General features: G+C 34.6%; 2 protein-coding genes across 3 annotated transcripts; both read right to left on the minus strand.

The window, feature by feature from the left end:
- Nucleotides 1-4,440: 4,440 nt before the first annotated feature.
- LOC140758718 (uncharacterized) lies at nt 4,441-12,200 on the minus strand. Its single transcript, XM_073094980.1, has 3 exons — nt 11,783-12,200; nt 7,327-7,401; nt 4,441-5,131 (listed from the first exon to the last, which is right to left on the minus strand). The coding sequence occupies exons 1-3, from the start codon at nt 11,939-11,941 to the stop codon at nt 4,673-4,675; spliced, it is 693 nt and encodes a 230-aa protein (XP_072951081.1). The 5' UTR covers nt 11,942-12,200; the 3' UTR covers nt 4,441-4,672.
- A 3,824-nt stretch (nt 12,201-16,024) lies between these two features.
- Nucleotides 16,025-17,776, minus strand: LOC140759224 (small ribosomal subunit protein uS13z/uS13y/uS13x-like). Of its 2 annotated transcripts, none has more exons than XR_012104206.1 (4): nt 17,642-17,776; nt 17,404-17,564; nt 16,722-16,903; nt 16,025-16,382 (listed from the first exon to the last, which is right to left on the minus strand). XR_012104206.1 is itself a non-coding variant. In XM_073095724.1 (4 exons), the coding sequence occupies exons 1-4, from the start codon at nt 17,642-17,644 to the stop codon at nt 16,346-16,348; spliced, it is 297 nt and encodes a 98-aa protein (XP_072951825.1). In that variant the 5' UTR covers nt 17,645-17,776; the 3' UTR covers nt 16,025-16,345. The 2 variants fall into 2 exon arrangements, 1 of the variants encoding a protein (XP_072951825.1); XM_073095724.1 differs by having other exon boundaries at nt 16,722-16,817.
- Nucleotides 17,777-19,672: the final 1,896 nt, after the last annotated feature.

Consider the following 19,672-nt stretch of genomic DNA (forward strand, 5'->3'; position numbering starts at 1 on the left):
TAACATATAAGGATATAATATAAATATACTATCTTATTCAAAGTTATAGTCCCCGAATTTCTAAGTTACAGACACTCATCAATCCCATAATTAGCTCGCATTGAGATTTTTTTTTTCTTCAATTCTCGGTGCGTGTAGCTAGCAATAGCCAAAGAGGTGTGACGTGGTGGCAATCTTGGAACCACACAAAGTGATCTTCGAGAAGACCTAACCACTACAAACCACGGGAGGAGGAAAGTCAACAACAACAATGTAAATTCCATCATAAATGTAACCCTATCCCTGAAGAGACTTTCTATCATGTTGGTCATGAATCTTCCTCTACTATTTCCTCCTCTTATAAGGAGGTGCTTACACGTAAGCAATCTCATTTGATTCCTCTTGTTGTGTGATTGTGTCCATCTGGACTTTCTTTTTGATTTGAGAAGTGGGTCAAGCATAGGGGTGGCAATCAGGTCGGATTATCGAGTTTGGATTAGATTAGATTCGAGTTGAGTCAAATTCACCCTAATATGAACACTATCTGATTATTACGTGGGTGAAGTTTAATAGACACGAATATGACTCGATTACTAAATGGGTAACACGACACAACCTGTATAACACATTTAATAAATGAGTCATTTACACTTAATACCTTATGACATGATAATAAAATAACATGACATGATTAATCATTAATAATTTATACACTACAAAATATTATGCCATGTATCAATCTTCCTATGTCAAAATACAATTGATATGACATACAAAATAGCATACAATGAACTCAAAACAAAATAATTCTTGATACAAAATGACAAAATAATTTTAAAAATGAGATCAATAATATTCATCACTAGCATTCACCACTAGTGCCATTCACAATCATAGATTCTCAAAGTTTCGATGATCTAACTATGTTCACCACCCACCACCAGTGCTGGATCCAATGCCTCGATGAACACCGCGTCATTGTAAGTGAGAGGAGCAAGGCTCTACCATTGTGAGAGATTCGGTGAGATCAAGGATTTAACCACATGCGTGTAGTGATTGGGACAGAGACAAACCCTATTGACACCAATTTCATCGTCGTTTCGGATCAACTCTTTGGGGACGATGGTGCTCTCGCGGTAGTTTACTAAGACCTCACAGATTCACCACATGAGGTTGAATCTCTACCAAAATCCTCCTACAAGGAGGGGTTAGGAGGATCAAAGGGATCCATCTCTCTTGCTCGAAGAAGGGAAGATGGGCCCTAGGTGGGAGGAGAGGAGCTCATTGAAACCCTAGGAGTGGGTCACTAGTGGTGGCGCAACAGACTAAGGGAGGGAGTAAGAGATTAGATTAAGAGTTGAGAAGGGATAGATGGAGTTTTGAGGCTAGCGTTGTGGACCATGGCTACGAAGGAGAGGTAGGAGATGAAATCTTATGGAGGACCTGTGGTGGGATGCGTTTGGAGATAATTAAGGGTTTGAGTGAGTTAGAGTTAGGCTTAAGCTAGATATTTAGAATATATATATCGGAGTGGCAAGTTGACCCGACTTGACAAGGCTCCTATACTTAAATGGGTCAAATGGGTCAACATGGTTCAATGGTATAAATCTACACACAACCCGATTATTAATTAGATTAGGCGAGCAACTCAAACTCGATTAAATTAAACCTAAATGTGATTAACGGATTAAAGTTAGTTTATCGGGTAGAGATAATTTTTACCACTCATAGTCAAGCATGGGTCCCCTTACCAACTTCCTTCATCCTATCCTTCTCCTTGGGTGTCAAGTGCCTCTGTTGTGTGGAGCTAAGCCGTCAGGCCTCCGCTTGCAGGAACTAAAATTCGTTGTAAGTGTGGCCACCTTGGGCAGAGGAACTTCTCCAGCAAGTTTCATCTCTCCGTGTTGTCTAACATGTATGGACATGTTGAAGAATGCAAGATCTATCTTTCTTCACCTCTTGCGGTCTAAAGAACTTCTTCCAAGCTCTCTCATTTTACGGTGGTATTGGCCAACAAGCTTATAATGGTGAGTGGCATTGAGACAGCCCTTGTTCTTTACATCAAGGTCCCTCCTCATTAGAAGTTATGGAAGAAAAAGATTAGAGATAGAAAATTTACTGTTCCATTTCCCCTTGCATGAACTTCTAGGAAACTACCCTTAGAGCATCTCCAACCATGGCTCCAAATATAGAGCCAAAAATGGAGCAAGAGGCCGGTGCACTCCAACGCATCGGGCTCCATACATGTTAAAATAATAATATAGTATATATTATTATATTAGCTATTTTAAATTACTTAATAGGTCATCTTAGCGTTATTATTTTTTAATAAAAAATATATTGTTAGAAAACTCTCATCGAGATCTTTAAAATAAGACTAATATTTAATAGTTTCAGAAGTAATTTTAAATTACTAATTTTTTAATTAAACGTATCGAAAATTACATTATACGAAATAAACATCGAAATAAGCATTACATGTCATTAACTAAAAATATCAAAATTACATTACATAAAATAAGCAGAAATTAACCAAACATAATAAAACTAATAGATGTTTAATATTCTAGTAAGTCATCTCCGTAGCCACCGGTTCCGGTTCTATAGCCACCGGTTCCGATTTCGGTTTCGGTTTCATTTTGAATGTATTTCATGTTTGATGTATTTCATATCTAATGTATTTTAATATTTAATATTTATATTGGGAATAATTTTGAGTAATTATATTTTAGGACACATAATTTATTAGACTCATTTTTATAAATAATAAAAAATTTAAAATTTAAATTAACTCAAAAATAATTTAATATTAGACTCATTTTAAAGGTCTCAATGAGACCTTTCCAATGGTATTATTTTTGTTAAAAACCGATTAGTAAAACTAATTATATACTTAGTTTAACTAACTAAATTATTTAATAAAGGATACAAATAAAATTAAAATTATTGAATATAATAATTAGTGGGTAATTTTGGTATTTCAAAAGGTTGAAATGATAAATAGAACTGGGCTCCATTTTCATGGTGGGGCTCCACTATTACTAGCTTCAAATTTGGGTTGGAGCTAGTTTTAGAATCTCATTGGAGCTCAACCGAGCTCCAAATTCTAAATTTGGAGTCCGATTAGAGTTGCTCTTAGAGTTGGTTTCACTACGAGGGGAAGACTTCATTCTCAAGCTTTAGTCAGTGAACTAGGAGGCTAACAGGATATAGCTTTCTTATCGTGCATGGATTACTCTCTTTATCCTCGCTCTTGATTGTTAGAAAAAGAAGTTGGTGAAGAAGATTATTAGTCTTTCCAGAGTAAGATCTTGGACTCGTATCATTGTTCGAGGAACGAAACAACCCAATTTAGAGCCATCAACTCCTTCGAGGAATCTCGTGTATTTGCGCTGCTGCTAGATATTTCCAGCAACTAGTGGATATCTAGGACACTAACGATCCAGAGCTCCATTCCCATGGCGTTTAGTCGTCCTAACACTGAGAAGGAATGGTCGTCGTCCCAACGGTGCAAGGTGCTCAGGGACTCTGTAGAGAAGAAATATGAAAGGGAAGTATGCATTCAGCCATCCTATAGGGACAACCTTCATCGCTATCAGTCACCTTCAATGTGGGTGCAAGTGCTCTCATGCACATTGCACCTAGGCTTGTAAGGTTTACAATCACCACCCAAGTTGATCTGCTCATCACATCGACTATTGACCCAATCTGGGAGCTGAGGTTTGGAAGCTGGAGAGACAATCAAATATGTGAGATCTCACCTGTAACATTCCTAAAGACTCCCTAACCATGATTGCCCAACCTCCTCTTCCTGATGGCCATTATTTCTCCACAAAAAAAAGAAGAAAAAATCCATAATGTGAGGGTTTTTTTTTTGTTTTGAAAATTTCTTTGTACTGTGTATCTGAAAAAGGAGAGCAAGTATATCAATGCAGGATGATCAACCACTCAAATGCCCTAAAAAAAATTAACTTTCCATTCATCCAGCCTGAGAGTTTGAATCAATTCAACCACAAGCCTATATCAGGGCATTCAAGTCTCTAGATGTTGTTCCGTTTGACTTGTTGGTCCTAGAATTGATGACTTGGATTCCAGACATTGAGATAGAAAATGAGGAGTAAAAGAACATATATGTAGTAATCTTCATGTAATCTCTCACAAAGAGAAATTTAAAAAAAAAAACTATTAATTCTCGCACAAAAATGGGAAAAAAATCCTCTTGGTGGTACTTTCTTTCATGATGATAACTGTAGAACCTACAGAAAATTCCTAGTTGTTCCTCCGGACAAAGGAAAAAGTATATATGTATATATGTATATATATATATATATATATATATATATATACCATGTGCTCTCATTACAACCATCTCAATTTGTTAAGTTCGCTAATTATATCCACTATAACATTCATAAGAGAAAGTCTAATGATGCATAAACAAACATAAGGCTCAAAGATTTGTATATCCAAGTTTCTTATTGAGATGTAAAACACTGCATAATAGCAGTGATCAGGAAGTATAAAAGCATTGTCCGAATTCAAGAACATTTGAGAAAGAGTTTAAAGGTTCAAACAGAGATTATTCAAATAAAGACTATCACATAGCCATTTTGGAACCAGAAGTAGACGAGCCTCATTCATACATTCTGGGCATTGCGTCACTGAAGTCTTAACTTTGCCTTAATGCATTGTATCACTTACCAGGGCCTTCAATATGCATGTCCATCATAGACTCTTCAAAAGCATCATGAATATGAATTCGGGATATGTAGTCTTCAGTGTTGTTCTTGCTTGCAGATGCAGGAGCATCAGTGATTTTGAGGAAGTTCTCCATTATTGTTTTGTTAACAAAGTGCAAATTTCCATAGCTAGTCCCCTCTCCAGAGTTATACATTCGCATACCCGCAGGGTCACTGCCATGACTGTGAGAACCTTGAGGATCATTCAAGCTATAGCTCCCTAATCCAAATGTTATATCAAAGCTTGCACCTTCTCTGTGAGTGCTTGGTGGAATAGTTGAATATGTTGCTGCCACCCCTATATTCGGTATTGGAGCAGTTACAGAAGGAAGCTGCACGCGAAAAGTAGGCAGACTTCGCTGGATTTGGAATTCAGGAGCCACGGAAACATTCCTTACACGCATAAGTTCTCCCTGAAAGTAGTTGAATGTCACCACAAAAAGAAAATGTATCAAAAAAAGAAAAAAAAATTGAAGCAAGATGAAAGCTCACCATCTCTATTAGTAATTTGATATCTGTCTTTAAGATATTTTTAGACTAGAAATGCTTTTATTAGCGTTTGCCTCGCTATTCAACTAACTTTGATTCTCTATCAACCAATAATACAAGGCCATTAATATGTGATATATATTCTCATGTGTTTTTTGTTTTTTCTTTACTTTACTGGGTACTGGTGGTATTTTACCAGAGGTTTCTATCAATCTACCCTTGTGTGATTCCTATTGAAATCTACATACATAGAATAAGAATAGAAAAAATTGGCAATCATTCTTGAATTAAAAGGTTTATCTTTGTCCAGTTTGCTTTCAGTCAAATTCATAACTGTTTGAATTGTGTAATTTCCAATTATTGGTATATTTATAACTCTTTTATGACGAACCAAGGAATTTCTTATAGATGGTTGGCTAATGCTCTGCTTTGGTTAAGCTTTAGTTAGACATTCTTGTTAAGTATTAGTTGTACCGACAGAAATCTACATTGCATGGTCACATGGTGATGTCCTTGAACAAAATTTATAATAATACTTCAACAAAGAAACATATGCACATTAGAAAGTATAAAACATTTTTAAAAAGAAGGTAAGGAATAATAATGTTTGAAACATCCACATTTTATGTGCCGAGTACCTAAAAATAAAATTAACACTTGGTTTCGTGTATTTAACTCGAAAATATTCCATCTAAAATAATTTAAACATTCATGGAGTTCTTTGGGTCTTTGATCAGAGAGGTTTTCTATCAAGTAACAGTGATCTACTGATCAAAGAACGATAGAGAATCTTCTCAAAGAAAAAGAAAACAGAAAATTGGAGAAATCTCCTACAGCCGTTTCTATTGAGACTGCACTCAAAGGAGTTTAGGCTTTTGTTTCATTATATGCAACCATGCATACATGGCCACCAGCTGGCTTAGTGTGAAATTACAGAAAATGTAAATCCATTTGACCTTTCGAGAAAGCGTGCATGTTCACAGGTACACACACATATGCTTATTGATGCATAATCTCGGCAAGTTCCAAAGGATCTTACAATAACTCAATTGAGTTACACTAATATTGCCCGAATTTATTTTATTTTTTGTTTAATTAGTGGATCCATTACCATTTCCTAGACAAATAATCCTTCCAATGACTCCTAAATTGATTTCCTATGTAATATAAATGTACACATATCACATGGTATATTTTGCAATTCAAAATTGATTAACTATGGCCTTCTCATGGGGCTGCATTATGCTAGTTTGTGCAAAAGAAAATATCTGCCTTAGGAGATGATAACAGGCAAATGCGTCTATTCCTATATGTTGCGATTTGTGATTATGATACGGATTGAACCTAACCAACCCGTCTCAAACTTGATCATTTTTGTTTTTGAAGAATAAGGATCTCTGGCTGGAGTGTTCGAACGCCATATAAAGCCATTCAAAAGACATGAAAAGCCATTCGAACGCCTACAATAGCATTCACATATACAGAGGCACTGTTTTGATCATTTGAACATTAGACGGCTAAGATATTTCATATTAGGGTTTATTTATTATTTTTGAACATACGACTAGCCTCCAAATGTGTGGAATGACAATCACTTTGAAAATATTGAATATTTGGACATTTATTTTGTATTTAGGTTTGAGCCAACCTTCTCCTTCCTCCTCTCTCCCCATCGGTACGCACTTCGAAATTTAATCCATTACAACTCCATTGCTTCTCCCTCTTCAGACCTCTAAGCTAGGTCCATTTATTAACAGCCTTGTTTCGAGAAATCTAAACAAAGTCTTATCTAAAAACTTACTATATTTAGCAAATAAATAAATTTGCATTGAATAAAGTACTAACCAGAAGATATATTAGTGCTACAATAACCTAATGATCACAGACTGTCCACTGTCAACTATATCATTTCTTCAAAATGGACTACAATAACCTATGATCAGATACTGTTACTGTATCATTTTTTAAAACGGGCTAACAATAAGTTAATTTGGAGCTGGCCAAAGTTAATTAAAATGCCAGTAAATTGAAAAGTGAAAAGGCACATTAAAGAATTGCAGGATCTAAGAGAAAGAAGCTGATATAAACAAATACTATGGGAAAAAGGGAAGAAGAGGACCTGGAGATATGACATGACATCAGAAACAGTAAGTTGCGATCCATTTTGCTGAGTGATCCACTGAAGTAATTTCTCCTGTGATAATCAAGTGCAAATCTTATGTATAACATCTTTCAGAGAAGTACATTATGTAGGAAAGGTGACCAAGGTAATATGGCCAACCCTCTGCAGTAGTTGTCCATAACTATGTTAGGTCAACATGAATAATTAAATTCAGAAAAGTAATTACCTGGAAAAAAGATAACGAACACATTATGGTTCGACACATTTTTCAACAAATGAACTACTCAAAATGATAATTCAGTTGGTAAGAGAGAAGTATCAAGACTATTTCGAGAAAAAAGAACAATCATGCAAGATCATCAACTAAAAATGAAAACCTAAATCAGTAGCATCGCTTAATATTTGAGCATGTTTCCAATTCAAAGGTTTGGTGTATGATTTTTAGAGTTAAAAATAGGAAAGTATTTAACATCATTGTACTAATTCTTAGAAAAGTCTTCTGAATGCAGCGTGCTATTTGTGTATGAGTTATGATTTTCAGTATTTTAATTCGCTTCCTATCCATGCATCAGTTATTTCCATTGCTTCGAAAACTAGCCCTGATATTGAGTTTTCTAGGACTTGGGTAACTTTAGCTAGATCTAGTTCATACTTTCTAGTAATGCAGTCAAATAATAAGTAGACATTAAGTAACAGATCTACAGGATGAATTAAGATTGATACATAGAATATTCATAAAATAGTGAAATTTTGGCAAGAAGCTATATCTAGCATGTTTACTATTAACATTTATTGCATCATATCCATGTAATAACCAAATATGGCATACCGTTACATACAATCAAGCACTGTGGCCCACCTATTCACTAGCCAACAGGTATATGTGCTACAGGCTTTTCTGCAATTTATATTCCATATTGAAATTTTTTGACAACCACCGTGGGGCCACAAATATTGTCCTTTGCGATTAAGATGCTGCCTGGTTTGGTTCCAGCAGAGGAAGATGAAGCTATTAAGAATCATCTTCCTCTTCTGCCTGAAGACACTTATTTCTTAAAGCAACAAGGTTTGCAGAATTGATTGTTCTCTACCTATAGAAGCCATAACATGGTGGTACTGCTGCCTACAGCGGGTTGCTGAATAGTCCATCGTATATGGAGCCGCTGAACTGTTCAGCTCTTTTCTCCACCATAGGACGTACAGGTGAGCATTTGCTTAACACTTATAATGCTAATCAATCTGTCCACCTCTGGAGGAACCAACCAAGCCAGCAATGATGTACCAATTGTGTAACTTCGATAAAGAAAACTCTTGACGATCATGTATTGTAACAAAAAACTTTGTTCTGTTGCCTATTTTGGAAAATAAAATAAAGATCTATGTGCTACTGTGGTTTGCAAATTCAAACAAAAATAAGAACTCAAGATATTCATTAATTCACCTTAGGGCTTACAAACATCAATTACTTAGTTACAAAACAAGCTATTGGTGGATGCTTACTTGATAAATAACTAAATACTAATAACATGCTATATTTTTTGTATGGTCCCTCTGCATTCTATAAAGAAGAAACAATCCTTTAGATGACTAGATCAAATATCACATCTTTTTAGCTAGCAGAACAAACAGAGAATGAGAGTGTCTAAAAAAACTACGGTAAGAAAGTTATGTTATTCACCTAAAGAAGATACATGCACTTAAACATTAACTCGAAAGAAGGTTCCTACTTATAAATCCAAACAATGGTTAACTAAATATTAAAGCGGCTAACAGGTAAATAATTAAATATGAAAGATGATATCCTATGTAGACCCTAATGTTTCATACAAGGAGGTATTCTAAGACTTGACATCACCACAAACTCAAACCAGATTCCTATAACATGCCCTGATTCTCATAAACAAGATTCCACAAGTAGTGCACAGAGATCTTAGTATCTTATGGATAGCTTCAAATAAACTCACTGTTCCTTACTCAAGCCTTAAGGACTTCCAGACAAGTCTTTCACAGTAAACTTACCTTAATGCCTGATGCAAGGGGATGAGTTTCTTTTCTACCTACCGTGCATGATACTGATATTAAATTGAATCACAATCTCAAGAACAAGTTATATACTCCTTAAGTTTCCTCACCACCATATGTTGAACATATCATGTGAACTAGTTTGGGGATGGAATATTGATAGAAATCATTGAACTACTGCAGAAACAGGGTGCAATCATCTCAAAACATCAACTTAAGTTCTTTAACTTTTTTCCCTCCCATCCATGAGTAGCTAACCTTGCCATTCAACCCTCAAATTTACTTGTCAAAAAAGCTAGCTTGTTTCTAAGCTGCTTAAGGTCAATAATTTTAGCTAAGCTTGCGGGCTCATTTAATAGATGAGCCAAGCTTAAGCTCAACCATTTAACCCCACTCAAAATAGTGTATGTGCATAACTATACTCATATGTGCATAAATGCATACATAACATTTCCACGGTATATATTGTCGACTATATAAATAGATTTTCTGCATGGAATGTATAAATAGCTTTTTTGCATCCTCCGAATCTAAATTTAATTATGACTTTCAAATGAAAGAGAAGCTTAGGGTATTTGTACTTGTCTCCATTTTTTTTCCAATAATGACATTCAAAAAAGAAATCTTAAATTTAAGCTTCTTTTCTTCCATCTAGATTAAACAAAAATAAATAGATAAACTTGTAATCGTAATTAGTTGATAAGCATACTATATATAACTCAGAGAATAGCTTGATATCCCTAAGACCATTCCTGCAATCCCTTAAGTGCTTGGGAGCAGCGCAAGCTCATCTGAAGTTAAATGAGCCACCTTGAGCTCGGATCTTTTACATATCTGATAGGTTGGCCTCCTGGTTGAAAGAAGTTATAACCTTTCTCCATAAATGGACACTGTATCATATTAATAACAAATATATCATTCCTAGATTGAGTACTGAAGACACTGAAAATGATAAGGGTCTTCCAATTTGCATGCTTGTTTCCTGGAATTAGGTTTGAAAACATTTGTTCCAAAAGTTATGCAGTTCTCAAATTGCAACAACCTAGTGTTCCAGGTGATACCTTCAGATTTATGTGCAATTTAGGCAATATATGGTGGCAATTCCAACAGGTATAGACATCTATAGAAAGAAACATAATAATCAAAGCTTATGCATCTTCTATCGTGAAATGTTATTGCGGCACATTAAATTTGAGGACGTCATCGGGGTGTATATACATAGATAGTTGCATAAGGATTAACCTCAGTTGTTACAACATCTAAAATACATATATTTTAAATTCCCCCACCCCCTCCGCTTCTTCAACGTGTCTTTGGCATGTGGACCTAATCACAACTCCTGTCTAGTTAGAGATGAGCACTTCATCAAACATCTAAAGGTATAATAGTACTATACTAGGCCTAAAAACTTTGTCTAGTTCCGATAGGGTTGATGGAAAATTGGAAGCAGACCTGATATTTGCACTAGACCACCTGATCTGATCTGACCCTAGAATACGACAAATCACTGACACGCTAATCTACCTGAAACCGTTATAATAGAACCTAGTCCAAACATTCATATAGTACCAACTATAAAAGAAGATATCGATAATACAGTATATAAGCCATTATTAGGTTTACACACACGATATATATATATATATAGTCTTTGTACATGCATTGAATTCAAAGAATTCTGCCAGGAAATCTTCCGTAGATAGTTCAAAGTAAATATTTTATGAGTTTAATATATCTATCTCTTTCTAATAAGTTAATTATCACTCAGGCAACCACATTGTAGGTTGGTATCTTCTTTCTTCCATGCTCCCTAAGTTAGCACTGTTTTAAGTCCTAAATGGGATCAGTTACTACAAGCATAATAAATAACTCTAGGCATATACGACAGCGTTAGGGAAAATTGCCCTATAAAAAGGAAGCTAATCAGAACTATCTAATAAATATATATACGCCAAAATTCCATGATGCAAAGTCAAGAAAAGGAAAAGAAAAAATCCCCATTTTGTTCATGAGAAGAGAAGTCAATAATCAACTATTAAAGCAGATAAAGATTATCTCACTAGCAGCTGAAGAATAGCAATAAAGCACCAAAAATCCAAACTTGCGAGCATTTCTAATGTCAGCGGCGCAAATAAACGAAATAAAAGAGATCACCATCCAGATAAATTTATTGGAACAATCAAGAAATCTACAGAAACAGAACAAGATCTTTTCCTTTTATGCTCAACTTTTATTAGTTCACAGATAGAAACTGAAAAACCCTAAAATTGTCAAACTTCAATTAATTTTTTTTTTTTAAAGATAAGAGAAAAAAGATCATAAGACGATAAAACTACCGGTAATAAATCTAAACTTCTAATCTTTCTAAAGCGAACATACTAAAAGGAGCAAAACCCAATTGCCCTTTTGATCTGATTCCTATTGTTCTTACCAAGCCGTGATATTCCCCGGCCTGGAAGGATACTGTAAGCTGACTCTGAGCATACAAATGCAGCTCAGAAACGGATTTCACAACATTGGAGAAGGCACTGTTCAGGGTCCCATCAGTCCCCGAGGGCTCTATGTTCTCTGTCTTCCTCTTCCTAGACATACTTCCCTTCTCTCCTCTCTCTCTCTCTCTCTCTCTCTCTCTCTCTCTCTCTCTCTCCTCTCTCTCTCTCTCTCAACTCACAGAAACGAGCACAAAGGCGCCGCCTTTCCTCCCCTAATTCCCTAAGACCTCTGGGAGGTACCCAGAGAGGAAAGCCTGCAGTCCCTAAGACCTCAGAGAGGAACCCAGAAAGGAAGGCCAACAGTACCGGAAACTAGTGCGTGGAGAAGCGAGAAAATGGAAGAAAGACAAGAATTGGAGAAACTCCAAGGAGTTACCTGCAGTGGGAATCCAGAATTAAATGAGAAGAAGCCCCAAACTGGCAAGAGTAATCCTGCAAACGTGCTCTCCAAAGAAAGGTGATGAATCCTTTCCGGGAAGAGCCTACAACTGTCACTGATGCTCAAGCTTGCCGTTACGGGCCAGCCGATATATACATATAAATAAATAAATATATGTTTAAATTTTATTTATTTTTAAAATCTTATCTAAGTCCCTACTTCGTTTGTATTTTATTTCTTTACAGTCTTATTGGTATTTAATTTGTATTAAAATTCATTTTAAGATTAAATTTGTATTCGAACCCATGTAAGATTTGATTTGTATTTGTATATGTATCAGTTTATACTATTAATATTTATCCGGATATGATTTTATATTTCGTTATCCATCTAATATTTTTATTCGGAGTAAAAATATAGATCTAAAATTAAGTTGACTAATATCCTCGATCTTTTTGTTTAATTATGATAGAATATTTGAAAATTTTCAGTTCATAATCTCCTCCGGTTATTAGTAGATTGGCAAATAGATTAGCCCTCCATAATACACTCCACTGTTAAGCTCGTAATATCCTATCACAAATTATAAGCTCGTAGGCTAATACATATAATAAATAAAAGGACCAGTTTTCTTGAAAGGAAGGTTATTTGGAGTTAATATCTAAATTTGCAATACTACTCTTGAAGAATGTCAATAAGATAATGCTTAGATAGTTAATGGAACTCATACTGTACATGTTATAATTATTTATAATTTAATCTGTGTATTCTTAATAAAATGCCAAAAATAATTTATAGTATCTTCTCAAAACATCGTTCTTATAATTTATTTGCTTGTAGTAAAAGTAAAACAAATACTAACACATTCCCTAAAAAAAAATAGAGTAAATCATGGTAATGCATATTTGCATTGAAAGTCATGCTAATCTCTTTGGAGATGTATAAAATAAACCTTGTTTAAACTTACTAACTCTCCTGTACTTCTCCTTACTTCTCCTTTCGAACCAATCCAGATCACAGTGAATAAAAGAAAGAAAGAAAGAAAGAAAGAAAAAACTTTGACGCATAGATTAGCTTGTAATGCTGCAGAAGGAATGTTAATGGTCATCGACTATTCAAAAAAAAGAAATAGAGGTCTCTCTTCTTACCAACTTCTTCTTTTGCCATACAATTAAACTCTTTTATTTCAAATATGTTCTTAAAGTAGAGTACTTACTCTTCGTTAAGAAGCCATCAAAAGGGCTTCCATGGCATTTTCTTCCCAGAAGTTTTCTATGTTTTTAGGAGCAGACTATGATTTTTTTTTTTTTTTCATGTGGTAAGAGGTGTCAATCTCTAGCAACATAATGATTTTACATCAAGTGAGAAAAAACGTTTAGTGCTGAATATGAAGCAGTTGATTGATGAATATATTGGAGAAATTGAATCAAAGAGGAAAGAAAATTAAGGCAAAAGAAATGCTATGAAGGCTGGCAAAATCGACATACTTCTCGATCGATGAAAAATAATCATCAAAAGATGAGAGGAGAGAGGAAAAGTGGGCAAAAAGAAAGTGTTCTTAAATATCAGTAGAATCTTGGTTGGATTTTTAGCCATTTTCCTAATTTAATCACAGTAAAGTGAGAATGAAAAAACTATCACATAGCGTTTTCTACACAATTCATATTCACAATAGACCATTAAAAAAATTATGCGTAATGAAAGAAAGCAGAGCATCAATAAGACCATTCAGAGTGTAACAGAGATGTCTCGTTGGGCATGGGATGTGGCAAGTATGGAAGGCTAGAAATGAAGAAGTCTGCCAGCACAAATAGTGTTTAGGATTACTACTCTAACAATGGAGAAAATTTTATCATCACCAAAAGCCGTTAGTGGTACATATTAGAAGAAACAGAGACTGTAAGTAGACAAACCCAACTAAAAATGCCATTACGATCAACCCCAATGAGACTTTTCAACAATACTCCAACTCAAAAGGTGTAGAGTTTGTTGATAGGACTACTAAATGAGAGAACCTCTTTGCTAGTGCTATAAATATTTTAGCAATAAGCCCTTTTCAAATGGAAGCAGAGGTGGAGGTTACTAGAAAAGCATTCACCGTTGCTAATGAGAAAGATTTGAAAAATATTATGCTTGAAGTGGATTATAAAGTTTTAGTCAAAGTCTTACGCTAACAAACTCTTATACTTTGACAAATCAAACATTTTTACTCTTTTCCCTTTACTCATGCACCTCTTTCCACTGTTTTAGAGAAGCTAATCATGTGGCCAACTAGTTAGCTAACAAAGGAAGGAAACAGAGTTTTGCAGTTCATTTGGCAGGTTCTCTATTGCCTGAACTTCATAGTTTAGTATATAGAGATGTTTTAGATATCTCATTAAATATTTAAAGTTTTGTGCCAATATTAATTGCCAAATTTATTTGAAAAGAAAAAAAATGAAACAGAGAAGGCTCATCCAAAGTTGACATAGACTGAAAACATTGTGAGCCCCCTTTACAAAATGTTATTACAAAGAGAATCACATGTGAAAGATAGAATGAAAGATGAAAAAGTGATAGAAATTAAGTTAGCACACTAAAAATCTACCATAATTTGATAATTGGTTTAATCATCCATCTTCCATTGAGAAGTATAGAATTACAAGAAAGAATAAGAAGATCATTAGAGAGGAGGATTAGACTGAGATAATTATCAAACTCTTAAAATCTTGATTGTTGCTTTCCGTTAAGTTCTTTGGTGCTTGTAATCAAAGTTGTGATAGTTTTCTCCCCTTATTAGTTCTTTTTGCATATTGGTCTCTATTTTCAACATCCAAAGCATTTTTCTTTTAACCTATCTGCCCGCAATGTTATTGAACTCTCTGAAGTGCATTGCCATGCATTATTTTTTCTCAAGGAAAAGTTCATAGCCGTATTGTTAGATGTGTACATTAAACAATTTTTTTATTAAGAAAATTTTATTTGATAGTTGATACAGAGCACTTCTCACATATCCACATCAAAGCAATCACTAGATCTATATTGTTGTCTTCTCCTTTGGGATACTAAAAGCCACTGATCCTGCAAATGCAAGTCGGATCATCCCTTGGCAAATAGAATTAGTTTGCCGTCTTATAGCAAAAGGTTGATGATCTATTAATCTATCTCAAGTTATTTTAGATCTTGATAGGGATTAAAATTTCAATAGAGTTTCTAAGTGGATTACTGCTGAAGAGATATTCTACAGAGACCTATATTTATCCTACCAGGTGATAAAAAGAAGTATTCACTAGGTGTGAGAACGAATAGTCATCTAAAGATTTGATCAACAATCATATGTAAATTGTTTGAATAACTTGCTAGTAATGTGTTTGGGCAACTCGTTGATTAATTGGATAACTATTTGATTATAAAGGATACATTATCGCGACTCGTTCAATAAAGAAGGATAATAAAAAGATTAGCTCAGGATCACCCTAGTGCACTATGTGTCCCAAATGATACAGGAGAAAACACAAAAGATTAGGCGAAGATCTATCATAAATCCAGTGCATCTATCAACTATCTCAAATCCAGCAATAATCGAACCATATGTTCAAATCTTTTTGGCAAGCAAATACAGGAAGAAACTGAGCAAAAACCCCCATAAGAACACAATTGTCGACATTGAGCTTGACACTATCCACTTTCCACAATTACTTTCCATCTCAATTTTACTAACGCATCGACTGTAGAAAGGGCTAGAGTCGAAGATCCAAATGAATCCAACCACTTAACAACCGTCATAGCAAGTCAACAAAGTCAAGCATTACAAATACAGACGTAACAAAAGAAAAGTTTTAACATTAAACTGAGTTTCTAGAGTTCAGGTTTCCCAGAATGAAGGCAGATGAAGAACCTTCTGAACAAGAATTGAGACATTAAACACCAAGAACTATACCACTGCGAAGTAAAAGATAAAAAATAATAATGGACCACCCAATTGAAAGTAAAAAAAGGGTGACACTCTATTTAGACCACATAATTCGAAATTTGAACCAATATAATACAACCAAACGTAGAGAGGTGGCCAAACTCATCGCTTCTTTGAGACACCAATAGTCTTTCCCCTCCTACCAGTAGTCTTTGTGTGTTGACCGCGAACTCAAAGACCCCAGTAGTGACGCAGACCACGATGATTTCTGCAGCAAAAGAATTAAAGAAAAGATATATGTTGTAAATCATATAATGAATTCCTTACACTACTAAAAGAAACAATATCAAGTTAAACAGATATTCATTTGTTATTAGTTTTAAAACTAAAAAGAACCTCACCAAAATGAAAACAAATTGCACACGTATGTACAATTATAGACAGGTAAGTTGTTATTTCTAACTAAAGTGACTCTGTATTCTTTTCAAGGAAAATATAATCATACCATGTCAGTAAAGAAAACATACTACAAACATACTAGTAAATAAGTGTAATAATAAAGCAATATGAGTATAGCAAAAAAAAATTACAAACTTGTTTGACTGACCTAATCTTCTTCAACCGCTCAAGATCATCTCTTAGCTTCATGTCCAAGGCATTGGAAACAACTTGAGAATAGCGACCATCCTTGTAATCCTTCTTCCTGTTCAGGAACCAATCTGGTATCTTAAACTGACGGGGGTTGTAACAATAGTCATGAGGTTCTCAAGCTTAGCAGTAGACAACTCACTAGCCAAAAACAAAACAACAGTAAGTCAAACAAAAGAATCCATGGCATAAAGCCAAGACTCATGTAACTGTGCAGCAGGAGGTAAGTATTGTGCCAACAAATTGGTAACAAATGACATTCAAGTACTGCATATGTATCTAATCCAACTTGTAGAGGTTATAGTTTCCAAATTACCAACTTTAAACATCAATTTCCAATCAAATGGAAAAATATCACTACTTGATTATAACATCACCTAAGAAATTCCAAATTTTCATCACACAAGTAATTTTTCAATATCGATCAAGGAGGATTAAAGATATATAATCCCCAGATTACTAATAACCATCAGCAAGTTCAAGCATGGATCAAGGAAAGGGAAAAAATTATTCCCAAATCACTACCTTTCATCATCCAACATTCAATCAAACAAAGAAAGAATAGTATCAGACAATTACATTCCTCAAAAAATTTCTAAATTTACAGCACTAATCAAGTAATACGCAACCAAATGTCACACCTTTTGTTCATGTCAACATCAACCTTCTTACACATGATGTTGGCCAAACGGCGGTTGATACCCTTGATCGAGGTGAGCGCGAACATGATCTTTTGCTTCCCATTGACGTTCGTGTGTAGCACATGAAGAATGTGCTGAAAATTCTCGTTCACGATCAGAAACTGGCAACAATAACATCACCAAAGTGTAAGAAACGATAACAAAAAGAACGAAAAGGAATCGAGTGGAAAGAACTAACCATGGCGGCACTAGCTACGCTTCCTCTTTGTTTTGGGCGCTAGCGAGTAAGAACTGGAGTTAAAAAGGAGGGCTTATAAGAAGGGAATCAAGACAAAACCCTAGGGCGAGTGATCCGACAAATGAGAGTAGATCTACTCCAAATGATAAGAATTTATATTGGGCGGCCCATAATAATTAAATGGGTTTGGGCTTAGCATCTCAAAATCAACCATGAATCTCAACTAATTTGGGTATAATTTTATCTCATATCTGATCTCAACTTACTTTGAATATTTTGAATTTAAGCATTTAATCTCCTTATAATTTAAATTAAACTAAAATTATTTATTCAACTATACGTAAAAATATCTACTCACTCCTACGAGATTATAAATTTGAAGACGGCAGCATTTTTCTTTTTTCTTAAAGATGGTAGCATCAATTTCATCATTTAGCCTTCGTTAACTCGAGAAATAATTGTTTTCTTATTCTGAAATACAACTCTCTATTTTAGAATAACAACTATACATTATAATACCTTATTCTAGAATACAAATATTGTTTATTAAAATTATATCTTAAACCACATACTAACTCAATTATTGATTTATCCTTAATATTTATCTCATCAATCTATTTTATATCAAATCAAAAGTTATTCATAATAATTTTATAGAAAAGCAAATAGTTGTTTTCTATTTTTTTTCTTTCACTTTATATCATATTAAAAGTAATTATTACACTATTATTTTAGAATACAAGTGAACATAATAATAATTATTCGTAGAATAAATACCTCATTTTAGGAATAAAAAAACAAACACTTGTTTTCCATTTTTTTCTTTCACTTTATATCACATTTAAAGTAATTATTACACCATTATCCTAGAATACAAGTGAACATAATAATAGTTATTTCTAGAATAAAGACATCATTCTAGGAACAACAAAGAGAAATATCTATTCCAGAATTAACCTTATTCCTAAAATAAAGCGATGCCTTAACATTTATTGATAGTGAGAAATATTAATGAAACACAAACATGAACACAATACGATAAATCTTGAAAAAACATCCACAATTAACTGTCTACTCTACATTGCCGTTGTCTACTCCATATTACTGTTGATAGCCACAACATGGCATAATGGTAGCCCTAGTAATGGGGTCATTGCCTATCAACCTAATACATTCACCTTTTAGATTGGTTGTGGACGCCTAAACTAGGAAGAGAGCCTTGGTCTCATATGGGTTAAGCTTTTCATATTTGATATCTTCATCTAGAGAGATTCCACTAGGTTAAAAACATCAACATCGTCTTTGCCCAATATAATCACCTTTGCCACTTTGAACTGTCAAATTTCTCTCACATATGTGACAATATCCCAATTACTAGATGTAGGCCTTTGTTCGAGCTTTTATTTCCTAATAGATCATATCATTAGGCCTAATTCACCTAAGCTCGGCTTGAGCTCATCGGATTTTAATTGAGCTAGGCTCACCCTACTATGCTTGCTCATAATACTCCTAAAGATGTTAAAATAAACTAGTGGCTCAGCTCAAATATAATGTTATATATAAATATATTTATAGCTATTAAATCTTTTGATGGCTTCTATTGTTATCTAACATTTACTTTTATTTAATAATATTCACTCCAATAAACAAACTCCTTCCTTCCTCAACTTCCTCCTCCTATCTCGAGCCTCCTCCTTCTCCTTCAACCTCTTCATACGATTTCCTCCTCTTCGTTCTCCTTCTCTTCCTCTGGCCTCCTCATCCTTCGGCTTCCATCTCCTTTGTTAGCCTCCTCATCCTCCTCCATCAACAAGCTATCGTCATAGCCTCCTTCTCCTCTATCGGACTCCTCTTCCATCAACAATTTACTACCACCACCACCTCCTCCTCCTCCTCCTCCAATTAGGCTCGTACTCGAGCATGAGCTCAACTAAGGTTTGGCTCGAGTTTGGCACAAGTTGAACCAAATTAAGCTGAGCCTAAATCTCAAAGTAGGTCTGAAATTAATTTCGAGCCAAACATGAACCAGTG

Source organism: Typha angustifolia, chromosome 4, assembly GCF_048772165.1.
Source record: "Typha angustifolia cultivar Huaian chromosome 4, ASM4877216v1, whole genome shotgun sequence".
In the NCBI taxonomy this organism is placed as follows: domain Eukaryota; kingdom Viridiplantae; phylum Streptophyta; class Magnoliopsida; order Poales; family Typhaceae; genus Typha; species Typha angustifolia.

What these genes read in the sequence shown, in the direction of transcription:
- LOC140758718 (XM_073094980.1), bottom strand. Translation starts at nt 11,941, where the DNA reads ATGTCTAGGAAGAGGAAGACAGAGAACATAGAGCCCTCGGGGACTGAT. An exon ending in CCGGGGAATATCACGGCTTG is followed by an intron (nt 7,402 to 11,782) that starts GTAAGAACAATA and finishes TGATTATCACAG; the next exon opens with GAGAAATTACTTCAGTGGAT. An exon ending in ATGTCATGTCATATCTCCAG is followed by an intron (nt 5,132 to 7,326) that starts GTCCTCTTCTTC and finishes AACTACTTTCAG; the next exon opens with GGAGAACTTATGCGTGTAAG.
- LOC140759224 (XM_073095724.1), bottom strand. An exon ending in GATGTTGACATGAACAAAAG is followed by an intron (nt 16,818 to 17,403) that starts GTGTGACATTTG and finishes GTTCCTGAACAG; the next exon opens with GAAGAAGGATTACAAGGATG. An exon ending in GAGCGGTTGAAGAAGATTAG is followed by an intron (nt 16,383 to 16,721) that starts GTCAGTCAAACA and finishes CTTTTGCTGCAG; the next exon opens with AAATCATCGTGGTCTGCGTC.